At 48.9% G+C, this 24,177-nt stretch overlaps 1 protein-coding gene and 1 long non-coding RNA gene across 8 annotated transcripts in view; one reads left to right on the forward strand and one right to left on the reverse strand.

The window, feature by feature from the left end:
* Positions 1–4,728: 4,728 nt before the first annotated feature.
* Positions 4,729–18,198, reverse strand: LOC107401102 (uncharacterized). The gene is made up of 3 exons (XR_001577804.3): positions 17,997–18,198; positions 6,169–6,290; positions 4,729–6,066 (listed from the first exon to the last, which is right to left on the reverse strand). It is a non-coding gene; the product is annotated as an uncharacterized LOC107401102 (long non-coding RNA).
* A 106-nt stretch (positions 18,199–18,304) lies between these two features.
* The window catches only part of Wt1 (WT1 transcription factor), a 47,098-nt gene continuing 41,225 nt past the window's right edge, over positions 18,305–24,177 (forward strand). For 2 of the 7 annotated variants that reach the window (XM_042275846.2, XM_076570220.1), the window contains exon 1: positions 18,306–19,164. In XM_042275846.2, coding sequence (XP_042131780.1) covers positions 18,717–19,164 — 448 coding nt within the window. In that variant the 5' untranslated portion in view covers positions 18,306–18,716. Of the gene's footprint in view, positions 19,165–22,634; positions 22,876–24,177 lie in introns of those variants that run through there. The other 5 variants (XM_006975872.4, XM_015994783.3, XM_076570219.1 and 2 more) reach the window with 4 other exon arrangements.

The raw sequence follows: 24,177 nt of genomic DNA on the forward strand, positions 1-24,177 counted from the left end.
TGCCTCAATTGTGTGAGGAACATGAAAAAAAATATTTTATACTCCACAGATGTATTTTTTGTTTAAAAGAAAAAAAAAAAGTCAATCCAGCCGGCATGGTGATGGCCATCTTTAATCCCAGCACTTGGGAGGCAGAGGCAGGCTGATCTCTGTGACTTCGAGGTCAGTCTGGTCTACACAGTGAGTTCCAGGTCAGCTTGAGCTACATAGTAAAACCCTGTCTCAAAATCAATCAATCAATCAATCAATCAATCCAGACATTTTAATCCTATTTATTTTCTTTTTTAATTAAAACTTTTGTTTATTTATTGGTGGGGTGTGCCACAGCTTGTGTGTGGAGTTAGGTAGGGTCTATGGGTCAAACTTAGCTTGTCAGGCCTGATGGCAAAGTAACCCGCTGGGCTGTCTCATGGCCCCTCCATTTTTCTCTCTCATCTTACACTCCTACTTTCTGGCCTATCACAAGGCTTTCATGATTCCGACACCAACAAGCTGTGGTACAGGGAGAAGCTAAGTCTCCTGTTTCTCCATGCATGCCAGGAAGTCTGTCTTATCTATCTTAGCAATATAAGGAAACACTGATAGGTTTGCCGTTTGGGGAGAATCATTTTGTTTTTTAACCTTAATGGTCACTATGGAAGTTAATGGCAGATGCTGAGGTTTTTATGTGAAGTGACTCTGGGTGCTGAAGGGATTTGGGGTGTACCGGTCAGTCTTTTATTGACTGTCAGTGTGAAAAAGAAATAGGAAGAATCCACTTTTCCTAAAAGACAGGGGGAGGGAGGGGGAGTTCCCAGCCTAAGCACAGGCTCCAGCTTCTACTGGTGACCCCTCTCCTCTCGAAATGCCAACGCTGTAAGACTCAGCCAGAGGTGGGCGGGGTTTCCACTTTGCTCAGGATTTAGCTCAAGAGTCTCCGGCCTTCCAGCGGGCAGAAGGTGAAACTATTACCTACTCCAGGGATGGGCTCCATGAAAAAGTGCCCCTTTGTCAAAAAATAATATTATTAGAAAACCCTGTGAGGAAATTGTCAGTTGCCAGATTCTGGCCCAATTAATCACTGAACAGTCACGGTCGGAGACCTCCCTTCCTGGGGCTGTTCTCATGCAAGGATCATTGCAAGGCAGATTTATGAAACATGGCCCGAGCTGCTTACATTCCATGTGCTACACTTTACACATTCTTGTGGGGTCAAGGTGGGGAAAGGCACGCACACTAATAGCTTTCACGCAAACCTTCTTCCCGGCTCATTTTACCGGCACGTTACAATACACTTTTTTTAAAAAAAAAAAATAAATGACATTTTAAGGTCATGAATGAATGCTTCCTAATTTCCATTTTTAGAGGATTACAGATCTCAAAAGGGCAGTGAGAGGTTTTTAGACTATCTCAGTTTCCTGGCCACAACTCTATTTGAACCATCTCAGTAGATCTCCAAGAAGACAAAAGAACGTTTTCCTGTAAGTCTCACAATCTCGATGCACCCAGGTCCTTTTTCTTAAATCTCTGGGGTTTTGTGGTTATATGGGCCCAAGCATACGTATTTTACTCTGTGTTTAAAGTCCTAAAATAAGTGCCCCCTTGCGGAATACTTCTACAAAAGGCTTGCAAGGTGGTTCAGAGGGTAAGTGTGCTTGCTGCCAAGGCCAACGCCATGAGTTCAAGCCCTAGAACCCACATAAAGGATAGAAGAGATTCCTTCAAGTTGTCCTCTGACCTCACAGACCCACAGTGGCACACGTGTACCCACGTACTTACACAGACACACTAAAATAGATGTTTAAAAAAGTAAAAAGAGAAAGGAAATATTCAACAAAGCTGTTGAATCCAAAGGCCACCACGAAGTGGGTCTACCATCTTGCTGGAACCCTCCCACCCACCCACCCAGGGTGTTGGCTTCTTGGCAGGAGGCCGAAGGTCCTAAGGCTTTGCGTTAATTTTTTTTCTGACCTGAATGGTCAGCCAGAGTCTGTCTTTGTTCCATTTGTCAAAACACCATTGTTCTTTCTCTTCACTGTGGTGGTTTCATTTCCATTGTTTACATTATCAGAAGTCAGAACAGCCTTGAGTGGATGGACACAGGGCTTGTTGACGGCCTTTGTGGCCAGGAGCCAGGCTCATCTTGGGTGTTCAGCGGACCGTGGAAATCATAGCCTGCCAAGCAACTTTGGCTCCGTCGCAAGGTTACCACTCACAAAAGAGTTTCTGTCACCGTTCGCTCTGTCCCAGGGCCACGGCACACTGGATGGTGAGTCCCAGAAGAGGGCATTCTCTGCTCCCAGACCTGCTATCTTTATGTACAACAAGAGGCTCATTAAGGAGAAAGCACAACATTTTGCTAAGAGAAGTATCGGATAGGCCGGGTTTTGTTCTGTTGTTGTTGTGTTTTGTACTTTTAAAGAGATTGTGTTCTTACATTGTTGTGAAAAGACACTCACTGTTCAAAGTTAACCTGGGACCTCACCTTCATGGGGGACAGAGTAACTGGGACATATTAGCTCCTGAGAAGAAATAATACGTTTTGAATGATCCTTCAGTTGTGAATTGTTTTATATTGGACTTTACTCTTATTTGCTCAAAAACCATATTTTAAAACAATTTAAAATGCCGTGTACCCATGCTGGGTGAGGTGGTGCAGGCCTATAATAATCCCAATACTTGGAAGAAAGAGGCAGGAAAATTGCGAGTTTGACACCAGCCTGGGCTCTATAATAAAATCTTGTCGTAAATAAGTAAATAGAATAAACAAAACATAGGATAACAACACTGAAAATCCTTATTCTTATGTTAAGTGTCAAATACTGTGTGAAAGGGGATTACTTAAAAAATGGTAATTGCCTTTTCTGATTCTATAAATTGTCATCTTAAAGTTTGTTGGGATCATTTATTAAATATGTGAATATTTAAAAAATAATTACGGGAATTCAGTTGGGCCATTTGGGGTATTCTTTCAGAGAAGGTCTGGTCAACTTTCCTGAGGGAAAGTACTAGTTTCATATATGGGCTCCATGCAAAGGATGGCTTTATATTTCTAGAAACCAACAGTAGATGTGAAAGAACAAAGAACAATGTCTTCAAAGCCTGAGTGAAATAATCCTTATTCTGTAACGACCAAAACGGGGAAACACCGGTGAAAAGGAGGCTAACATCATTTTGAGATATATAAGCTCCGAATCCACGTCGCTTTCAGTGTTTTCTGGCCCTGGACACTAGTCTGCGTGGACGGTACTGATGAGACCCAGCCTTCCACTCCCAGGAGTCTGGCCATTGGTAAACACTGGCTGAGTTGAGAAGGAAGGAGAAAAATACATCATCAGCCTACTTGTTAGCTGTATTCCTTCCCGAAGGTCAGCCCTCCTTGTGGACAGACCTCCTCACTCTCTCTGGTCTCTTCTCTCAGGCTCAGGGATGGGGGATGGGGATAGGCTCCCTGCTGGCCAGAGCCTGGAAACTCAACACCCCTATTAGTTTTACTTAGTCTTGCTTACATGTTAAGATATAGACTATGCATTTACTATCCCTCAGTGACTCTACTGGAGTGTATTTCTGTCTCCTGCAGGACCCTAACCCACATGGTTGCCTGGAAGACCAATGGATGGTGCTGGCTTACTTAACTCTCTAACATGGCACAGTGGTTAGAATTACTTTGGACTCACCTCCTCCTGGGTTCTGCCACACACCAGCTGTAAGAGTTTGGACAAATGACTAGCTCTCTATGTCTCATATGAAAAAAAAGAGAGATTTAGTTGATTGACTGACTGGAGATTCTAAGAATAGAGTTTAAGACCTCAGGCATGTACTCAACCACCTAGTCACATCTTCAGCTCAAAAATGGGGTTAGTTTTTATGACTTAATTTTTTTCATGTGTATGTGTGCTGGCATGCATGTGGGCACATGTATGTGGGGTGTGTATAACGTGTGCACATGTGCATGTAGAGGCCAGAGGCTGACATCAGGAGTCTTCCCCAGCTGCCCTCCATCTTGTTCATTGAGGTGAGGTCTCTTAGTTAGACACAGAACTCACCAATAGAGCTAGCCTGGCTAACCAGCTTGCTGTAGGCATCTCCTGCTTCTGCCTTCCAAGTGCTGGAATTGCAAGCAGACCTGGACTGTAAATGGATTCTGGAAAGACAAATTCGGGTCCTCAGGGCGGCATGGCAAGGGTTTAATCACCGAGCCATCTCCCCAGCCCTGTTTTTATGACTTTTTACTTGGCATGTCTGTGAGGACCAAATGATACAATCTTAGAAAACATGTCGTACAGTGGCTGTCACTTAGTAAGAACTCTATAAAAAGCAGTTACTGCTATTTCCTATGATTATCCCAGTGCCCTTGCTAGCCTGCCCTGCAAAGAGGCCAAGTGGGAATAAAGCCCCAAAGCTGTATTTATGTTTCCTTAAAGGTTCAGAAGGAAGCTTCAATGAGGGGAAAGCTTCATCCATGTCTCTGCAATATGCCTTTGGGGTGAGAATGATGCTCTTGCTTCCTGGGTTGAATCCTAGCAGGCATGGCTGCTGGCCTCTGACAGCTGACTCTGCGTTTTGCCCCCAGACCTCAAAAAAGGGACAGAACCAAGACATGCATTTTAGAGGCTTGGGAATTTCCAGCTACCTGACCCGCTCTCCTTTGAAGAGAGAATGATTCAGAAATGGTGGTGGGGGATGGGAAATCACCGTGGGATTCCTGAAGGAGCAGAAAAGCAGATTCTTTTTGTAATTCCCACACAGTGCATTGGCATTGTTCTTTATTGTAATTAACAACATGATAACAAAAAAATCCATTTTAAGGAAGCAAAATGGGGAATGCTAGGACTTGGTCTGAATAGGGAGTGTGGTGCCAGACTTCAGCGCTAACTGTGTGGAGGAAACATTCTGTGACAAAGCATTTGGATTCCACTCTGGCCTGTGGATCTTGCTGTGATCTGACTGGATCACAGTTGCATGAATGACACCAGAGGCTGATGCGAATGCGCATGCGTCTCGGACCCTCAGTCATCTCCACTTCCTCCCTTTTGGATTCTGAGTCCTGAAGGTTCTGTCCAACCCTACAGCTGCTGCTGTGCCCACACTGTATTTTGGATGGAGAAGGGTGGCCCTCCCAGTCTCCCAGCTTAGGCTTCCTTGTTAAGGATGCGGTGTAACGACCCCTTCTTGAAATGGCAGTTGTGAGAAGTAAAGAGAATGGAGGAGAGCCTCGAGGATGCAGTAAAGAATAGCTAATAAGAGCGCATATCGCTGTAAAAAGAAGGCAGGAGGAGGAGGGAAGGAGGACAGAGGAAGAGGAAAAACACTTCCTGATTCCACGGAGCAGCCACCCCACAGCAAGCCATTTGGGAAGCATAGGAGTGAGTTTATACATACTTTGAAAAATCTGAACGCTCTTTTAAAGAGGATTGTTAAATTTCCCACTAGGGTTGTTTCTGTTCATAAGTTTCAGCTTAGAAATATGTCTTGATTGTGGCAATATTTTAGTTTTTACATCAAACATCATCAGTTCTTTTTTTCGTTTTTCTTTTTTATCTTTTTCAGTTTCATCCACAGCTTTGGTTACTCTTGCCCAGTCATCCTAGGGTCACCCAAGTACTTTTATTCTAGAGACCTTCCAAAGTCAGCCAAGGCAGTGGTTTTGAAAACTGTCCTTGTTTGTCGACAAAAGTACATTAAAACAACCAAGGGACTGACTTCTGTCCAGGATGATTATTTTTAATGTCTTACTGGACACGTTTGAAATGCTTTTTGGGTCCTTGGGGAGTTGAATTGGGAGAAATTGCTTTTTTCTTCTTGTATTTTGTTTTAAGTCTTGGGATGTGATTTTTGGTGAATGTCTGTGATGTTTGCACATTGTGTTATACTCCCTCCAAAGGCTGCTGGGATTTCATCAGCATCAAAAGGCAACAAAGGCACAGGATGGAGAAGATGAGCCATTTCTCCCAGCTTCCTGCTCCTCTTCCTTTGACTATGCTGCTCCAGGAGCTTTAGAGGATTGGTCTTTCAGGTTGGATCAGCCAGGCGCTCCAACTCTTTCCACACCAGAACAACTTCCGCTCCAGTCACCAGTGACTAAGTCTAGAAAAAGACACCATCAATATGCCAAGTATCCCAGTGAAGTGCAATGATGTTTTTCTAATTATGACAACCTCGTAATTAGCCCATTATTCGCATACTCACCAGAGACCCTCTCTGTGAAACTTGAGTGGTCATTAGTCTCTCTAGATAACACAGTGAGGAACTGAAGAGAATCCAGACAACTTCCTGGATCTGGTGTAAGTGAAGATTTTTCTGTAATGCTTCTGTTTTAAAATAATGATTTATTATTATTAATTATTATTATTACTATTATTATTATTAATGTATGTTTGGAGGTCAGAGGACAACTTTGCAGAATTAGTTCTCTCTTCCATCCAGGAACAAAACACAGGTGGTAAAGTTTGTGCATCACGTGCCTTTGCCTACGCTGAGCCATCTCACTGGCCCCCAAGGACACTTATTAGAGGAGAAAGTGCCTCAAATTATGACCAAATCCTGTAGCATAACCAGAACCCAGAACCCAGTATTATATGCCCCAGTTTGGTTGCTGGGCCTGTAAAAGTTACTTGGCAAGGGAAAGTGAATGCTCTTTGTAAGAGAAAGTGGGTCCTCCCTTCACACAACCCATATGTTATCTTATCCGAGAGGGACGAGACATGATGCTCTCAAAAGTCTTGTGCGTTGTGTAACTTTCTGCAAACTTAAGACTCAAGTCCGTGAAAAAATGTTTTCCATATCCCATTCAACTGGGTGATACCCGAAGAAGGTGCCAGGTTGAATTAGGAAAAGTTGAATGACATCTTAGCAATACTTAGACTCCCCATACCCACATGAATACTAAAGACATGGGTGGTATTTCCTTTAAAACAATGATGAGCAGCTACCTCCAGGATTCATCTTTCATAAAAGCTCAGTGGATGAAGGTCTGACACACTCTCCATTCTATGGCACTGTGTGCATGTAACCCTCCTGCTGTGAGCAGGCAATGTGGTCTCTTGTTTGAAAACCTAATTTCTGAGCACAGAGCCAAGTGAGGGTCGGGATGGGTGTTCTGCTTCCTTCTCGGATCCATTTGTGATGGACTCCGGGCTGCATTCAGGGAAAAAAAAAGAAAAAAACAGAAAAAAAAAAAAAAAAAAAAAAAAAAACTTGTCTTTACAGAAACAAGACTAGCTTGACTGAACAGATGGCCCTGCTTGTCCGATAATAATAATGATACACTGTGTTTATTTGAAAGATGACTCAATTATTCATTCTGACTCCAAGGTCCCAGTGCAAAATCCTGGATTCCAATCCTGTGGATTTATCACACCCACTGGAGGATTCTGGCTTTCCAAACCTCTGCATGGATCGTCGTCTTCCATTAGAGTGGGTTCGCCCTTTCCAAATGATAAAATCTTTCTTCCCTGGCCTGAGTTTCCCTCAACTTCTTTCAAACCACGATCTGTGTAAACAATGTGTGAGAACACAGGACAATAGGAAGCACTGGTGGGAACGCTGCAATAAATATGTCAGGTACATAAACTCGCTGATGATATTTATTTGGTTCTCAAGAAGAAAGTATTGGGATATGATAAATTACGACCATTTTTCAACATCTCCGATTTCTCTAGTAATGCATATATGTTGGCAGACCTCAGTGGATCTTGCTAATTTATTTGTAGATCATCAAAGAAACACATAAAATGTAAGTCTCCAGGCAAGCAAACTGACTGGGAAGCTGAATTGGGTAACAGCAGTATTTTCCTACACCGTAAGTAAACATGTCAACATGATGACAAGGGTTTTTGTCCCACTCCTGGCTGAACTCTGAGGGGTGAGATGGCTAATATCGAGGGACTCGGCTTTGTAGTCTCCCTCACAGAGTGTCTCATGACTCCAGAGAAGGATACTCTGCAGCTTGACACAGAGAACAGGGTCAGAATATTTCTTAACAGAGATTCCTATGGTGTCATTGAATTACAGCAGAGGTTCAGGATTTTCTGTGCCTTCATAGGCTGTATTTTAAAGTAGGCACACTTTTTTAAAGCTAATGTGCTATAAAATGGAGTCACAGTGAATCCCCATTATGAAAGTGGTGGGAAATGACATGGGGAGAGGAAGTAAAATATGGATCTGTACATACACCACAAGCTGATACTCCAAAGATGATCTTTGTGAACATAAAAGTTAATGCTGTCTTTGATTGGTGAGATTTCAAAACACACTAGCACAGATTCTGTTACCAGATGAGAGCCATGGACCTAGCGTTATTTCCTCCTTTTGCTTGGCTGTCAGGAAACGCAGAGCCACATCTTTCTGCTTGATTATATTAACTATTTTCATCCTTTGATTTTTAATATTTTAATATGAGACAATCTTTTCATCTCACTAGCCCCACTTAACGCTGGTCTTTTACCCTTGCTAATGGCTTGCTTAAGACTTCCTTTCTTGTAAAGAAAAAAATTTTTTTTTTTGAGTCAGGGTTTCTCTGTGTAGCCCTGGCTGTCCTGGAACTCTGTAGACCAGGCTGGCCTTAAACTCAGAGAGATATGCCTGCCTCTGCCTCCTGATTGCTGGGATTAAAGGTGTGTGCCACCACCAACTGGCCACATTTTTGATGTATAAAGAGAAAGAGGTGCCACACAGACAGATTCTGCCATTTTAAGAGCTAATGCTGCCCTCACGCAGTTTGATGATGACATCTCTTTCCTTCCTTCCTTCCTTCCTTCCTTCCTTCCTTCCTTCCTTCCTTCCTTCCTTCTTTTCTTTTGTTTTTTGAATCAGGGTTTCTCTGTGTAGCCCTGGCTATCCTGGAACTCACTCTATAGACCAGGATGGCCTCCAACTCACAGAGATCTACCTGCCTCTTCCTCTCAAGTCCTGGGATTAAACGTGTGCTGTACCATGCCAGGCATAAAATAAAAATCTTAAGTAAAAGATGTATACTTATTATTTACCACCCAAACCAGGGCACTTTGGAAATACAGGGAGAGCAGTTTATAATTAACTGGGGACAGCAGCTCAGACTGAGACAGTCTTTCCCAAAATGAATGATCCTCCAGTACAGAGTACACATCACAGATAATGGTTATTCCATTCCCGGGTAGGAGATAATTAAAGACAAATATGGACCTGACACAGAGAACCATGGCTAAGTTATGTGCTTATTTATCTTGCATCACACGTGTTGATTGGAGTGTAATATTTATTATCTCTTGGGAAGTTTTATAATTAGCCTCTGTATCAATAGCAAAAAACATGCTGGGCTTTGGATGTGATTTCTACAGTGATGGGGTTGTTTCAGATCTGGAAGGGTGATCACAATAGGACACTGACTATTGGACTGTGATTTATGGAGTCTTGGATAAACACACTATAGAGTAGTGTTAGATTTCCAATGACTCTGTCCTGTTTTTCCTGAGTCGCTTCTCATAAACGTTTGTAATTCTTGAACAGCAAGCTGATACCATGCTTAAGCTTATTTACAGAACTGTTAACAAATGCTGCGAGGTAGTTTCAGGAAGAGGCTCAAACTGCTTTTTCTCTGCATTTGCTGAAAACACTCTCCTTCTTCTTTGGGAAAACACGGGATTGCCAGAGTCCTGGATAGGTGCTTCAGATGTCGTAAACAGTAATAGTAATGGAGAGTCAGCAGAAGGCTCAAAGTCAAAGGTCTGAAACTCAGCCAGTGCCGGGACATGACCGGACAATTTTTCAGACATGAAAGAGTGGGATTTCAGCATGCGGAAAACATAAGGAAGATAGTAATTCATTTCTGTGCATGGTTAGAATGTGTGCTTGTGATGCACGGAACACGCCATTCTGTGAAGGCTGTAATTCAAGCTGAGGCTGGCTGACTTATTTTTTGGTCAAGGTTACTATCTGATTAGCCAAACTGAAAGTTTAATAACTACCAGTTATTAATGTTCTATTGTATGCCAGGCAACACACCAATACTTTATATATTTTTTAATGTACTGGGATTTTAGGAGTATTGCCTGACCTTTTCATTCACTCATTTGTCCCATCATTCAGTCAACATTCGTTGGTCTCTTTTCCTTTGCCACGCATTGTGTAAAAAGTATAAATGAATCATAACATTTTTTTTTTTTCCCGAGACAGGGTTTCCCTGTGTAGCTTTGCGCCTTTCCTGGAGCTCACTTGGTAGCCCAGGCTGGCCTCGAACTCACAGAGATCCGCCTGCCTCCGCCTCCCGAGTGCTGGGATTAAAGGCGTGCGCCACCAACGCCCGGCCTCATAACATTTTTTTTTTGTGGCTCTAGTAGTTCATTCTCAAAACAAAGCGACGGAGGGTGCTATCGTCCGGTCCTGTTCAGAGTCAGGAAAATGATGGTTCTGAGAATACAGAAGTCACCTTGAGTCAGGAAGTTAGAGCAAAGGAAGATTTAAACCTTAGCAGCCTGGCCCGAAGGACCTGCTCTTTCTGCCCAGCGGGTGCCTGCACAGTGAAAGCCCATCAGTGGAAAAACTCTAAGCCTCAGAAAGAAGATCACTCCCCCAGTCATGGTGGCACCCACTCTGTCCTAGGTAGAGTTCTGAAAGGTTACGGTATGTTCTCATTCACTAGTCTCACTGCAGGGAACGCAACAGCAGCCCAGTCTGAGAAGATGGCGCCCTGGGTCCAATGCTCTCTGTGAAAGCATAAGGGACCTGAGTTTCGATCCCCAGTACCCAGGTAAAGTAGCCTGGCATCGTGAGGCATGCCTGTAACCCAGTCCTGGGGGTGGGAGAGTAGAAGAGGTAAAGCCCCAGAGCCAGTCAGCTATTGTTAAATCACTGAATGTCCATTCAGGAGAGACCCTGTCTCAAATAAAAAACCCCCAAAAAAACAAAAAACAAAACAAACAAACAAAAATCCATGGAGAGTGATCAAAGAAGACACCAGTGTTGACCTCTTGCCTCCACATACATAAATGCAGCGAGCACACCTGCGCACACGCATGTACACACACACACAATGTAATATGCAGCTTGCTTTTTTTTTTTTCATGTCTACACATAGCAGAGGCTGGTCATCTGCACTGTCTAGCACTTTGATTTTTATTATCATTCTAATTTACAGATAACAATACTGAAATATGAGGGACTCTCCTTATTTCCTCAAGGTCCTGACCACTGGCAGAGGCAGGCCTAGAGCTCCGTGTTTTCATACCTGATCCGAATTCTTTATTATTATGGACATGCCATTCACACTTGACGTTCGGCTGTGTGTGGAGTCAGTGCAACTCCAGGTCTTACAAGTCGGTGTGAACGTCTAGTCTTGAAAAAAAAAATCTCCATTTGATTTTGAAAGAAAAGCTCTCTATTTCCTGTCTTAGGACAAATTTCAGTTTCCTTTGAAATGACAAGTTTTGTTTAAGGTTAACAAAGTTTTTTACTTCCTGCCCTTTTCTCTGCTATCACTTACTTCTAAGCCTAGAACGCGCCAGTTAATAACAAGCAAAACAGGCCAAGTTATAGACCATCCTCACGAAGAATAACCACCCTGAAGGACTACTTCCCAGGGGCTAAGAAATGGCCATGCCTTACCTCTTCCACTTTTCACAACAGCAGTAGGCCATGATTCCCCCCCCCCCTTGAAGACAGGAAAACTAAGTTTTTATATTTATAACTCCAGAGTCACTTGGCTGGGGGCAGAGGTGATTTATTTACTCTAGCTCTGCCTCGGTAACTGTCCTTAATTCTATAGGGCTGTGTAGGCTGCGTGGAGACTTCTCTAGACCTAGTGTTCCAGATCCTTCAAACCCCTTCTATCTGTGAGTAGGGTAGGGCACTCACTGAACGCATTCCAACAGGGCCGGTGACAAGAAATGCGGGCTCTAGGTCGCTCCCCTCCCAAGCTCCTTTTCCCGGTTGTCCAGTCCTATAGCAAGCCTGTTCCCTCACAGTGTTTGATATTGTTTCCCAGAGAGCTGCCTGCATGCCTCCTGGAATGGATGGTCCCTGCGGGCAAAGGAGGGCTCTCCTGTCGCTAATGAATTCCAAGTCTCTGCTGCAATGCTGCCAGGGAGCGGTATCAATGCAGTCACCACGGGGTGTATGAGTGCGTGAGCGGCCCCAGAAAGATGAACATGCTCATCCCTTTTCTCTCATAACCACTCCACTTACAGAAAATCTGGACTTTTTTTTTTTCAGCTGCTCTGTTTGAACTGTTTGTTTTTTAAAAGATTATTGAAGTGTGTGTGTGTGTGTGTGTGTGTGTGTGTGTGGAGAGAGAGAGAGAGAGAGAGAGAGAGAGAGAGAGAGAGAGAGAGAGAGTCGGGTGGGATGGGGGGTGCATGCCACAGCATCTGTGTGTGGAAAGTCAGACAACTTTCCCAGAGTTGGCTCGCTCCTCTCATTCCGGGGGACAGAACTCAGGTTGCCAAGCTGGGTACTAAGGACCTCTCCCAGCTGAGCCCTCTCTCTCTCTCTCTCTCTCTCTCTCTCTCTCTCTCTCTCTCTCTGGCTTGGTTTGTCTGATTTCTGTCTTGGTAAGCTTCTGCTAGAAATTCCCTTCAGTCAGTCTCCCTTCCTGACTCCCCGCCCCCCCTCCCTTCCTCATCCACCTCCACTGAACAGTGATCCCCCTGCAGGCTAGCTGGGCTCAGACAGAGACCCAGGTGGTTGGTTCTTCACTGAAGGCTAATCTGTTACCTTCAGGAAGTGCAGGGCCCTTTCTAACTAGATTTTTCTGAAGCTGACTGATCTTAGGAAAACACTGATCCCTCCCCACCCCCTGCACCACAAACATATCTTGTAGACTTTTCTACATCTCCCCCCCCCCCACAACAAACAGAAATGGAAAAGCCAGCTCTGTGGAAGACTGAGATGCAGACTGTCCAGTGCTATCCCTGTCACAGACTGGAAGCCCAAACAAGGTTAACACCCTACCGGGATACCACCTTCCTTATTCCTAATTCAACATTTGCATATTCTTACAACGTGCACTCAGGCTGAGTGTGAATAGGGATACTGTGTTTTATATGAACATTTATACACCAGTACCCTGGCAAGAGGCTGACTTCATTGGAATACTTTACAGCTTAATACATCTGAATGATTTATAACTCATTTTGTCTGGGCATTTATGCTAATAAATTAACAGGTTCCCCAGTACTGCCTGGTCCTTCGTCTCTTCAGGGAGTCAAGGTGAGAGAAAAATAAAAGAGCATACTACTAATGGAAAGAAGAAATTGCTGTACTGAATTTAGAACCCAAATAAAATTACAACACAAATAAAATCTCTGATTAAAGCTAAACTGAAGAAAAGGCAGGGGAGGGAGAAAAGGAGAGAGAGAGAGACAGACAGAGAGACACAGAGAGCTCTGAGTTCACATGCAGTTCTGCATTTATGCTACTTATCAAAGGGAAATCACAACGTGATGTTTAGATTTAGCAAGCTAGTTTTCTGAGAAATAATTCATTCATCTATAATTAAATCCAACGATGACAGAAAAGTGACAGACTGAGTGTGGCCAGGAGTGAAGGGGGTGAGATGAAACCCTGCCGATAAAAGATAGTATCTTTCATAGGTTAAAAACACAGAAACAAATACTTTGAAAACATTTTCTAAGATGAGGAGATTTTAAGTCTTTTTTAAAAAACAAGTGTAGAATAAGTCGACTTCTTTTCCTTTTCTTCTTCTTCTTCTTCTTCTTCTTCTTCTTCTTCTTCTTCTTTTCTTCTCTTCTTCTTCTTCTTCTTCTTCTTCTTCTTCTTCTTCTTCTTCTTTTTCTTCTTCTTCCTCTTCTTTTCCTTTCTTTTTTCTTCTTCTTTCCATTTCTTCCCCTTGCTTGCAAAGTTGAATCTGGGGTCAGGAGTTCTAATTGTAACCTCAGACTGGAATTCCAGATGGTGCGCTCTGGACTGGAAGCTCCTCTCAGTTCATCAATTTCATGGGCTTCCAGACCTGCGCTGGCCACGGCCTGGTCTCCATCCCCACTGTGGCATTAATGCAGAACAAATTGAGACATATCCTCTATATAATTAGTTCCAGAATTTAAAAAGATTTACGGGATAATAATAGAGGCAGCCCTGCTGAATCCTTTCACTGGGGGCTCTTTGAGAGCTGGGGAACCGGTGGTACGGCGTCAAAACACTGCGGCTCCAGGCACTATGAACCGGAGAAAGGGCAAATTTTGCCTCTCGCACCAGGCAGCGCTAGGTGGTTCTAGCCCCTTAACCAGTCCAAGGAGGAGAATTTAAAGCCCAGATGTGAGATCGGTTTAAAGGGGGGAGGATCGAGACAATTTTCAAATGAAAGAAGCCTAAGGGTGGGCTGTGTCACAGAAGGCCCTCCGATGTTTACATTTTTTCTTTTATTTTGCAAAATGAAGCTTTGGTTTTTGCCAACTCTGTCAGTCTGGAAACTGCGCCCTCTGCGCCTTCCCCGCCGCCTTAGGCAGATTGCTGACTTAGAAACGCTGGGAGAGAAACAGAGCTGGCTGGTTTGCCCCGCTCTTGGGGCTCAGGACGTTCGCTCGGCCCAAGGGCAGCGGCTGACCCGATGATTAGTGGCTTGGAGGTCGGGCCACTCTTCACGCCATTCCCTTGCCCCGGGCGGGGGCTGGCGGCCTCAGCCACTGACAGATCCCAGGGCTTTGGCGTGTTTATTCAATTGTCAACAGCCCCGGGGTGACCAGCGGGATCGCGGCCCTGGCGTGCGCGTGCTGGTCCCTGGGGCCACGGCAGAGGCCGGGCTCTGGGCTCAGCTAGATGCAGTTGACGGCTCTGATATGAAAGATCTTAGCTCCCCTTTCCACCAGGATGCAATGTCTTAATCTTGTAATAATTATGCGCCTTCTAAGACGAGACGGGTACACTTTGTCCTCGCACTGAAGCCACATAGACTGCCAGGGTCTCTCTTTTCTTCCGTATGCCATCAGTACTAAGGAAGCAGAGACGGTGATTTAAACCACCCCTGAATGAACTGGACATTGAAAGTTCTGGTTTTCGGTTGAGCTTGACCAAAAATCTTTCTATACGTCTTTGAACAGTATCACTATCAAAGCCCTGTGGTTTTACAGCAAACAGAACACTACCTTCTCACCTGATTCGTCTCCAACCCTGAAAGGTGGAACGCTAGCTAGTGTCAATATTTTCTCTGTTGATCACCAATAAGGAAACTGAGGCTCAAAAATATTATAGCACTCATCTGGGGTCATACAGCTGTTGGTTACCAGGTGAAAGTGAGATCTCATTCTCAAGCTGCCAGGCCTTGCCTTGAACCACAGCGCTGGACTAAGGCTTGCTTTTCCTACCTCGGTTGCGCATCAGTTTCCTCGCCGGGCTTGAGTTTAATCGCTGGCTTTGCCTACACGGACAGACGGTTCAAAGTGCGATCCTTCCAAGGCCTGAGTCTTTGCGCCACCGTGGTGGGAAAAAGAAAGAGGGTAGGAAGCTCTTATTTCTCCGTGACCTTCATTTTTCTGGAACCCCGGAGGGCCTCAGATGAAGGAGGTTCAGGGTGGGCAGCAGGTGCGACACCCCCTGGCCAGGCTGTGGTTCTCGCAGTCTGAGTAGCAGCGCATCCGCTGGGGGAACCTCAGGACTCCAGTAAAGAACGTTCTCGAGAGGAGAAAGGTAGAACGCGGGAGGAATGGGTTATCCTGTGACCCCAAAGGTGTGTGGGTCCTAGAGCACTGGCTTACCGGTGCTTGGGCTTCTAGACCAGGGTGGGCGAGTGTATCTCAGGAGCGGCCACTCTTACTGGAGGCCCTCCATCTGCGCTGCGGCTTCCCATTCTCGCTCTGCTGGGAACTTCCTACCACTTTTATGCTGGGAGAAGTCGGGTCGAGAGGGCACCCCGGGGTGGAAATGAAGAATTAACCGTATGTTTCCTAGGTTCCCCCTCAAAAATTCTGGGAAAAAAAAATGACAGAGAAGTTCGAAAAATTTTGGAGCGTCGCTTTCCTCTCACCCATGTTTATAAGCCACCCCTCTCCTCACCGTACCCCCCCACCCCCGACACAAACGAAAATTTTAGACAGGGAGGCAGAGGTGTGTCCTTTCTCATTCCCGAGATACAAAACTCACAAGCGCTCACACCACAGCAGCCTCTCTACACACCGCTTCCATTCATACCCCTCCCCCCAAATCTGCAGGGGACTAAAAAATAAATGAACTCCACTTTCCTTTGGTGATGAAACCCCGGCTCTTCCCGAAGGGCTCCTCTACCCTCCGAGGCGGAGTTCAAGTTAAAGAAAACGACTTCGCAGTAGAAATGAGAACCAGGAGGAGGGGAAGGGGACATGGGCGTGGGCTTTCGGGGTCGGCCTGGCTGGGTGGGTGGGGGAGTCTTGGCCCAAAGGGTCTGTTTCCGCCAAAAAGACCAATAGCTCTGCGCCCTATTACGCGTTTAGGAATAGAGAATGGAAAAGGAGAGGACAGGGTGTAGGCAGACGCTTGTCTTGAGGACCCTGCATTTCTTTAAAATAAAACAAAACAAAAAAAGGGGGGGGGAGGAAGGAAAAGAAGAAGGGAAAAAAAGAAAGCTTCTGGTTCACTACAAATCAGTCAAAATTCCAAAGCAGCGCGCGCGGGGTCCACCACGGTGAAAGTGAAGGGGCAGTCCTTTAACCTTCCTTAGGAATCTTCTTTACCTAGATAGATTGTGCAACCCCGAGAGCGGGTGATTGCTTATGCCAGTACTTTCTGAGCCCACAGAATTCACGGCGAGGCTGGATTCATGAGTCTATGTGAGTTAAAACCAACGTGTAGCAACTGGAGAATGAAGACGCGAAGACCACTGAAACGTTAGGTTTTCTTCGTATTCATGGTCAGCATCCTTGAGTGTTGCTTTAGCAGGTTTAGTGGGAAAGCTTCTAGCCTCATCCCGGTTCTGAAAGCCCAACTACAACGGCGCTTCCCGCCCCGCGCCGGGCAGTCCCTTCGACGACGCGGCCTCCAGGACTCCCCGGGGTCTGCCTGGTACCCAGAAACCTACTTCACTCCGCTACCCGTAGGCTTCTTCTGCTCACAGATGGTCCCCCACCCCATACCCCACTACTTTAGAAGACCTAAACCCATCCACACCACCCCAAACACCGGTTCTAAGGCAAGGGAGTCCCCAACAGCTCCCGGGCGGAGGGAGGAGTTGTTTTGGGGAAGCCATTCTCTGGGAACTCTCCGGGCGGTGCGAACACACCTCTCGCCACCGGCCAATGAAGCCGCTCCCCGACCCATTTCTCGGTGAGTCCTACTGGTTTGCATCCCCCGATCCATCACCGCAGGTCCGTAACGGGTCCCTCATCGCTAGAGGAAGCCTTGCTTGGCAAAGCAGCTTTCTAGGCCACACTCTTCCTGCTGGTTTCGTGGCCACAGCTTCTCCATTCCTATTCTTTCTCAACATGGCGTCAGAGCGTTCCCACCATAATCAAAGCAGGTTTCTGGGCATTTCTGCTAAGAGCACCCCCACAGAAAAACAAAACAAAACAAACAACAAAACAAAACAAACAACATGAACAAAAACCAGCTGCAATTTCCCCCAGTTAATGTAAGGTCTACCAGATACTCCTTGCTGGGCCGGTAAGTGTTGTTTTCACGGATTTTTAGGTGGGCAGCAACCACCTTCTGGGTTCCAACCTCACCACAGAACCCGCTACCAGACAACTGAATCGCCCCCCTCCCCCGCCGCGCTTGTCACAACTGATGTCACACTTCAGAGTTACCATCCCGAACAGTTTCGCCTTGGATCTCAACCTTTGAACCCGTAGGAACCGACCTCCTAAAGGGACCCCGAGGTTAGGCTCTAGGGTTCTGGACGTGAGAAGGCATTAAGACTTGAAGTTAGGCTAGCCTCCTCTGAACCCAGGAGAGTTCTCTCGGGGCTCTCTGGTTCCCGCCCTCTTGGAGCCCACCCGCCCCTCCCTCCACCCCACCCTCTCTGATTAACCACCCCGACTCTACTCCCACCTCGATCCGACGCGCCGAGGGTGTGTGTGTTTTGGGGGGGGGGGCGGGAGGAAGGGGGACACACGACTTACCTAGAGGGCCTTGCCTTAAAGCGCTCGCACTCGGGCAGGGCGGCTGGGGAGGCAAGGGGAGGTTTGCTCCACAGGCCAGCGGAGAGCACGTGGTGGGCCAGAGAGGGGGGTGTCTCTGAGACGAACGCGCCCTCGGGCCCGCCCCACACCCCCGCTGCGAGCCCCCGGGACGAGCGGCGCGCGCTGCGGCCGGGGCAGGCAGGCAGGGGCTGGCTGGTGTGTGAATGGAGCGGCCGAGCATCCTGGCTCCTCCTCCTTCCCCCGCAGCCGGCCCCTCTTATTTGAGCTTTGGGAAGCTGGGGGCAGCCAGGCAGCTGGGGTAAGGAGTTCAAGGCAGCGCCCACACCCGGGGGGCTCTCCGCCGCCACCGGATAGCCAGCCTGCTCCCCCTTCCCCTTTCCCGCCCTCCCTCCCACCCACCCACCCACTCACTCACTCACTCACTCACCCACCCACCCAGAGCGAGGACGGCAGCCCAGGAACCCGGGCCCGCCGCCTCCTCGCCCGCCCGCGATCCTGGACTTCCTCCTGTCGCAGGAGCCGGCTTCCACGTGTGTCCCGGAGCCGGCGTCTCAGCACACGCTCCGCCGTGAGCCCGGGCGTCTTCAGCAGCAGGAGCAGCCGGGGCATCGAGGCCCCCGCAGCACCTGGGCCAAGCCCAGAGGCGACAGTCCGCAGGATCGCAGGAGCGGAGGGCCGTCCGGGTCCGAGCCGCCGCTGATGGGTTCCGACGTGCGGGACCTGAACGCGCTCCTGCCCGCCGTGTCCTCGCTGGGCAGCGGCGGCGGCTGCGGGCTCCCCGTGAGCGGCGCGGCGCAGTGGGCACCGGTGCTGGACTTCGCGCCTCCCGGCGCCTCGGCTTACGGGTCGCTGGGCGGTCCCGCGCCTCCGCCCGCTCCGCCGCCGCCGCCGCCGCCGCCGCCGCCGCCCCACTCCTTCATCAAACAGGAGCCCAGCTGGGGCGGCGCCGAGCCGCACGAGGAGCAATGTCTGAGCGCCTTCACCTTGCACTTCTCCGGCCAGTTCACCGGGACAGCCGGGGCCTGTCGCTACGGACCCTTCGGTCCTCCCCCGCCCAGCCAGGCGTCCTCCGGCCAGGCCAGGATGTTCCCCAATGCGCCCTACCTGCCCAGCTGCCTGGAGAGCCAGCCCACCATCCGCAACCAAGGTACGGAGTCCGGACAGCCCGCCCTCCACGCGCGACAGTGGCTGGGCGTCCTCGCCCCACGCGGCCTCTCCCCTCCCCTGTTTCTTCCTGATCCTAGCTCTTACCTCGCTGCCTTTCAAGGAGTCTGAAAGTAGGGAAGAGTGGACTCTGTGAAGTGCTAACACACACTCACTCACTCACTCACTCACTCACTCACTCACTCACACTCACACTGCTGAGCACGACCCCAGAGTCCGATAGTTCGCAGGACCCGGGAGGACATCTCGGGTCCCAGGGTGCCTGAGAGATTCCGGGACTCCACGGGAAGAGAAAGAGGGGATTGGTTGTAGGGTTGGTTGTAGCATGTGGCTCTGCTCTGGGGAAAGGTCTGATGCCTCACCAGATCACCACCAGACACCGACTCTTTCAGACTCTAGGATAGACGGACTTAGAGGACAGAGGAGTCGGATCAGCGTTTAGGGACCCCCGTGATGCCTCTGACAGGTTCAAACCTGAAGAACCTCTAGCTCTCCATAGGTGCCGGCTCACTTCAGGCCCAGCAAGAAGGGAGCTTTGGAATGGGGGGGGGGGATTAACACTTTGGGGACCGTGTCGGGTTTGCACATAGCTTGTGGGAAGGGTAGTACTGTAGGGATCTCTCCAGGCCACGCAAAGTCTCGGGCCACGCAGGCGGCGGGAATGGGAGACAGCCCGACTGGGCCAACTCCAAACGTTAACCAAATCCTTGGAGGGAGTCTGGGGGGAGGTGGTTTACTTGCTTTCTGCGCTCCTGGGATGCTTCCCAGTCACACACACGGAGGTTAGGTTGGGGAAATGTGCCTCAGGCGTGGGACATTGCCACAAGAACAAGTGTATCGGCGATCTTCCGTCAATGTACAAGGGACCTTGTATGCCATAAGTATGTGTTCTAACTCTGGCAGGCTCCCCCACACCTCTCCTTCGTTAGCGCCCTGGCGGGATCATGGTTGCTACACCACTGTGGTTATCTTCGTTTGTTCTCATTTGATTCCTTTGCTGTTGAGAATCTAATTTGGTTTCATTCGATGTTTGGGGGAAATATTTACTAACACAGTGGCGGATGCTTTTCTTGAACCAAAAATTCTGCTGTCCTTGGTCTGGGTGTTTCTGAAATATGTGGGAAGGGCGGGTACTGTTTGCAGGAGGTGTGGAAGGGTTCTCAGGGCCTTCTGAACCCATCCTGCAGCACCGCGACCACCCGAAGCTCTAGCGAAACCGAAACCGCTGAAGAATGGGCGCTCCTGGTCTCAAGGAGCAACCTGGAGCGGACTCAGAGGGCCCCTCCGTTCCGGGTCTTCCTTAAACGAAACTAGCGTTTTGATCAAGAGATGTTGGAAGCCTTTGCATCCCTTTCTAGTAGGCAGGTGTTGCCGTTGGCAAACCTCCAGGTCAGTTCCCTGATCCCCTAAGAGAAGACCTGAGATGGCTTAAGGCCGAAAAGTTACAGGTCAAACGCGAGGAAGCCCCACCAGGCTCTAAACGCAGAACACACAGCCCACCTAAACCTCCCTGCGTCAGAAACCAGGCCACTGGCAGGCAGGCATGTGTGTGACTTGGGTGAGCATGCCTCTTATTTGGAGAGGCTCACTGACCTATAACCCTCCGGGGGAGCAAATACTAACATGCCACCATCTTTTTGAGTCCTTCTAGGCTCATGGAGGCTTTGCAGCTTTGTGTGTGTGTGTGTGTGTGTGTGTGTGTGTGTGTGTGTGTGTGTGTGTGTGTGTGTGTGTGATGTGTAGCATTCTGCACTGCAAGTCCAGTAGAAGCCCATAGGAGAAGGTGGGTGGGACTGAGAATTTCAAGCCCGTGGGCATTGCCATTACGTGGGTGGTGGTGGTCCAGATTCTTCTGGAGCAGACAGGCCGGGCTGCTACTGGAGAAAGAGCTTGGGAGCTGAGGACCAGGACCAGCAGGTGAAGCCTCCCCACCACCCTCTCTGCTTTTCTCACACCCCACAGGAAAAGGCCGGTGGGGAGATGTCTTCAGGGCAGAGTCATACCCTGGAAGCAGGTTCCTGTCAGGGAACTTACCTTTCTCTCTCCTAGTTAAAACAAGTGAGACTGTACAGGGGCAGTCTGTGGGCTCCCTTGGCCTCGGGGAGCTGAAGTGAGGCATTATGGGGCTGCCATTCCTCCCTCCCCTCCGGCCCCAACTCCAGGTGACAACTAGGGCAGACCCTGGAGGTCCGAGATTCCCTGAGTAGTCATTCTTCTTACTATGGGAGTTCCTACGGATCGTTTCCATAATGTAGGGTTTAGTTTGGGGTTTTGATTAGAAGGTGCCAGCTGTCGCGGGAAAATGTGAGAATGGCCATCGACACGCTTTGCTCAGACTCCACTGCAGAGAAGAGTCCAGAGTTACCTGTATGCAAATCATGGAGCCTAACTATGGCGCTCATTCATCCTTTCTTCTGTTTCTTAACGACACCCCCCCCATTTCTTATATAGCTGTCGCCCCCAATCCTCTAAACATTAATTTAGCAAACACTAAAACCTTACCGGGTCGGGTGAGGGTGTAGATGGACTATAGACAGCTCATGGCTATGGGAACCTTTACAAGAGGCACATAGCCTCTTAATAGTGGACGCTGAACTCCGGGCACTAGGAAGTTAGACTTCCAGAGACCTCTTAGATCTTGGCAGAGCTAGGATTTGAACCCACGGTTTTCTCCGTGGTTGAAATGGATGTTCTCTATCCCGTCGAATAGGCCCTGACAACTTATGAGTGTGAGATGGTTGGAAAGTCTGCCAAGACCCAGAAGTGAGGGTGAGGGTTTTCCTAGTCTGGACCAATGTGGGCTTGCGGTCAGCTTCTGACACCCCGCCCCCCCCTCCCCCCAGCCCTGCTAGTGCTCACACCAGCGTGAGCCTAGGCCCTGGAGATCACTGCCCTTCCGAAGCTGGTCACGCGGGGAGACCAGCTGTGATGGGGCCTAAGGCGCCCCCCTCCGGTCACATCAAAGACGGGTTGTTGGGTAGGAGCGAGGACTCCACCTATCCCACGGCGGCTGGGTTGTCTGCAACACCTTCCAGGCTTAGCCCGCTGTGGGATCTCCCCCTCAGCTCCTCAGGGCCAAGCCGGGGCAGTCTGTTCCGGGCTCCTCCGCAGTGGAGGCAGGGGAGGAGAGCTCAGAGCGATACTCTCCTTCCCGCAATGTCAAGGTTGCTCTCCCCTCCCTGGTCCAGACCAACCGTGGGAAAGTGGCTACCTTGGCTTCGAGGGCCTCTCCCTTCACGGCCTGGACAAGAAGCCTTTGAATACGCCCCGATACTTCGCAGAGTCAGCAGTCTCTCCCCCGGCCCCCACTCCCGCCCTCTGCGAACTGGGCTCAGCTCAGCGCGGGTACAGCGGGTTCCTAATCAGCCCCGGTCCCGATAAGCTTCTAATTAAAAGAGCTCGCCCTCCGATCCCTTTCACCGTTGCCCCTCCCAGGAGCCCCGAGGGAGGGGCCCAAGGTTGCTGCTGCCCGCCGCCGCCGCCGTGGTCTGCGGGTCTCATCTACAACTAGGCGGGTAGGGAGCTTTGCTGGACGCCCGCATCCTCACGTCGGAGTGCCGGAGCGCGGAGCGGACGTCCCCAGCGTGGGAGCAGCAGCCTGGCACCAGCAGCTCTCGCTACCAGCGGTTGAGCAGCTGGTCTCAGACTGTGCGTGCCTTAGGTCATTGGCAGCTCGGCTCAGAAATGGAGAAGGGTTCGTTTGGAGAAACTTTATTGCTTCTACCGCCCTGCCCTCCCCCCGTTTTTTTTTTTTTTGTTTGTTTTGTTTAAATGCTCTTTCACAAACTACTAAATTCTGCTGGGAAAATTCGGGTGGGTGCCTAGACCCATATTTCGTTTGTAAGCTGTAGGCCTCAAGTAGGGCGAGGCCTTTTCTCTCAAAAGGAAGTCTCGGAGAAAGCCAAACGTACTCATTGATCCACGCCCAAGAGCTGTTAGGGTTGGGGATTATCTTTCTCCTCCACTTCACAGGAAGAAAAATGAGGCACTCTGGGCTCTCTCAGGTTGAGAAGCTTGTTGATTCCTCAGTCACTAACCGGAGCTCCCGGGCACTCGGGCCTTCCCAGGGCATGACTCGGTAATTCCCATGGTGTCTCATTCCATTCCTTCACTGTGAAACACCTCAATCTGGACGGGACGGTGTACGTTTACTGCTCCGGAGTGACCCCGATAGAAGTTCGGGATTTTGTTGGGGCAGTGGGTGGGTCCCCTTTATATTTTGAAGTTGGAGCTAACCGGCTTCCTGTCTCTGTACTGAATGAATGGTCTCGGCGACCCCCTTATTGAAGAACCTTGATCCCTAGAGCTTTGGGGGTTTTAGAGACTGGGCCATAGTAGGAAGCCACCGGGCTGCTGCGAGGGTCGGGACGGGAGGAGAGTAGCCACTCTCAGGGTCTAGAAGGGCTCTCATTTGCACTCTAACCTGGGAGTCCAGGCTTCTACCAAGCTTCACCACAGGAGGGGGAGGCCCCACCCCCATAAAGTCCCCGGGAGGATTCTTAGGATGCTCCCTCTTGCACCAGCTTGAGCTTTGGCAAAGCAGGTGGGTTGTCTGTTTATAGAAATTTAGAAACAATATCGCACAAGAGTAAGATTTCCGAGACTCCACATTTCATCTATTCGAGAGATAGGAAAGAGCACTGGCCTCTGTTTCTCAGCAGGGAAACTGAGGCAAGAATTTGAGACACTGCTACCCAGGGACATGTAATGCCAGTGTCCTGCACACTTTAAAAGAAGTCGGTTTTCCGGCCTGTAGGGCAAGAAGGTTAGTCACTACAGCAGTGGTCCCAGGAGTTGGGCCCTCCGGGCCCCAGGTGGGCGTGGAGGGGGAGGGGAAGGACTCGACCCAACTGGAAGGGTCCTTTCTTTCCACCCCTACAAGCTTTCCTAAAGGCTTTGAGTGTCTTGGTGTCAGGCTGTGCAGCCCAGGGACATAACGTGCCCTGGTTAATTACTCTCCGCATTTAAAGCGCAGACCGTTGAACTGGCTCCGAGT

This window comes from Peromyscus maniculatus, chromosome 4, assembly GCF_049852395.1.
Source record: "Peromyscus maniculatus bairdii isolate BWxNUB_F1_BW_parent chromosome 4, HU_Pman_BW_mat_3.1, whole genome shotgun sequence".
Taxonomy (NCBI): Eukaryota; Metazoa; Chordata; class Mammalia; order Rodentia; family Cricetidae; genus Peromyscus; species Peromyscus maniculatus.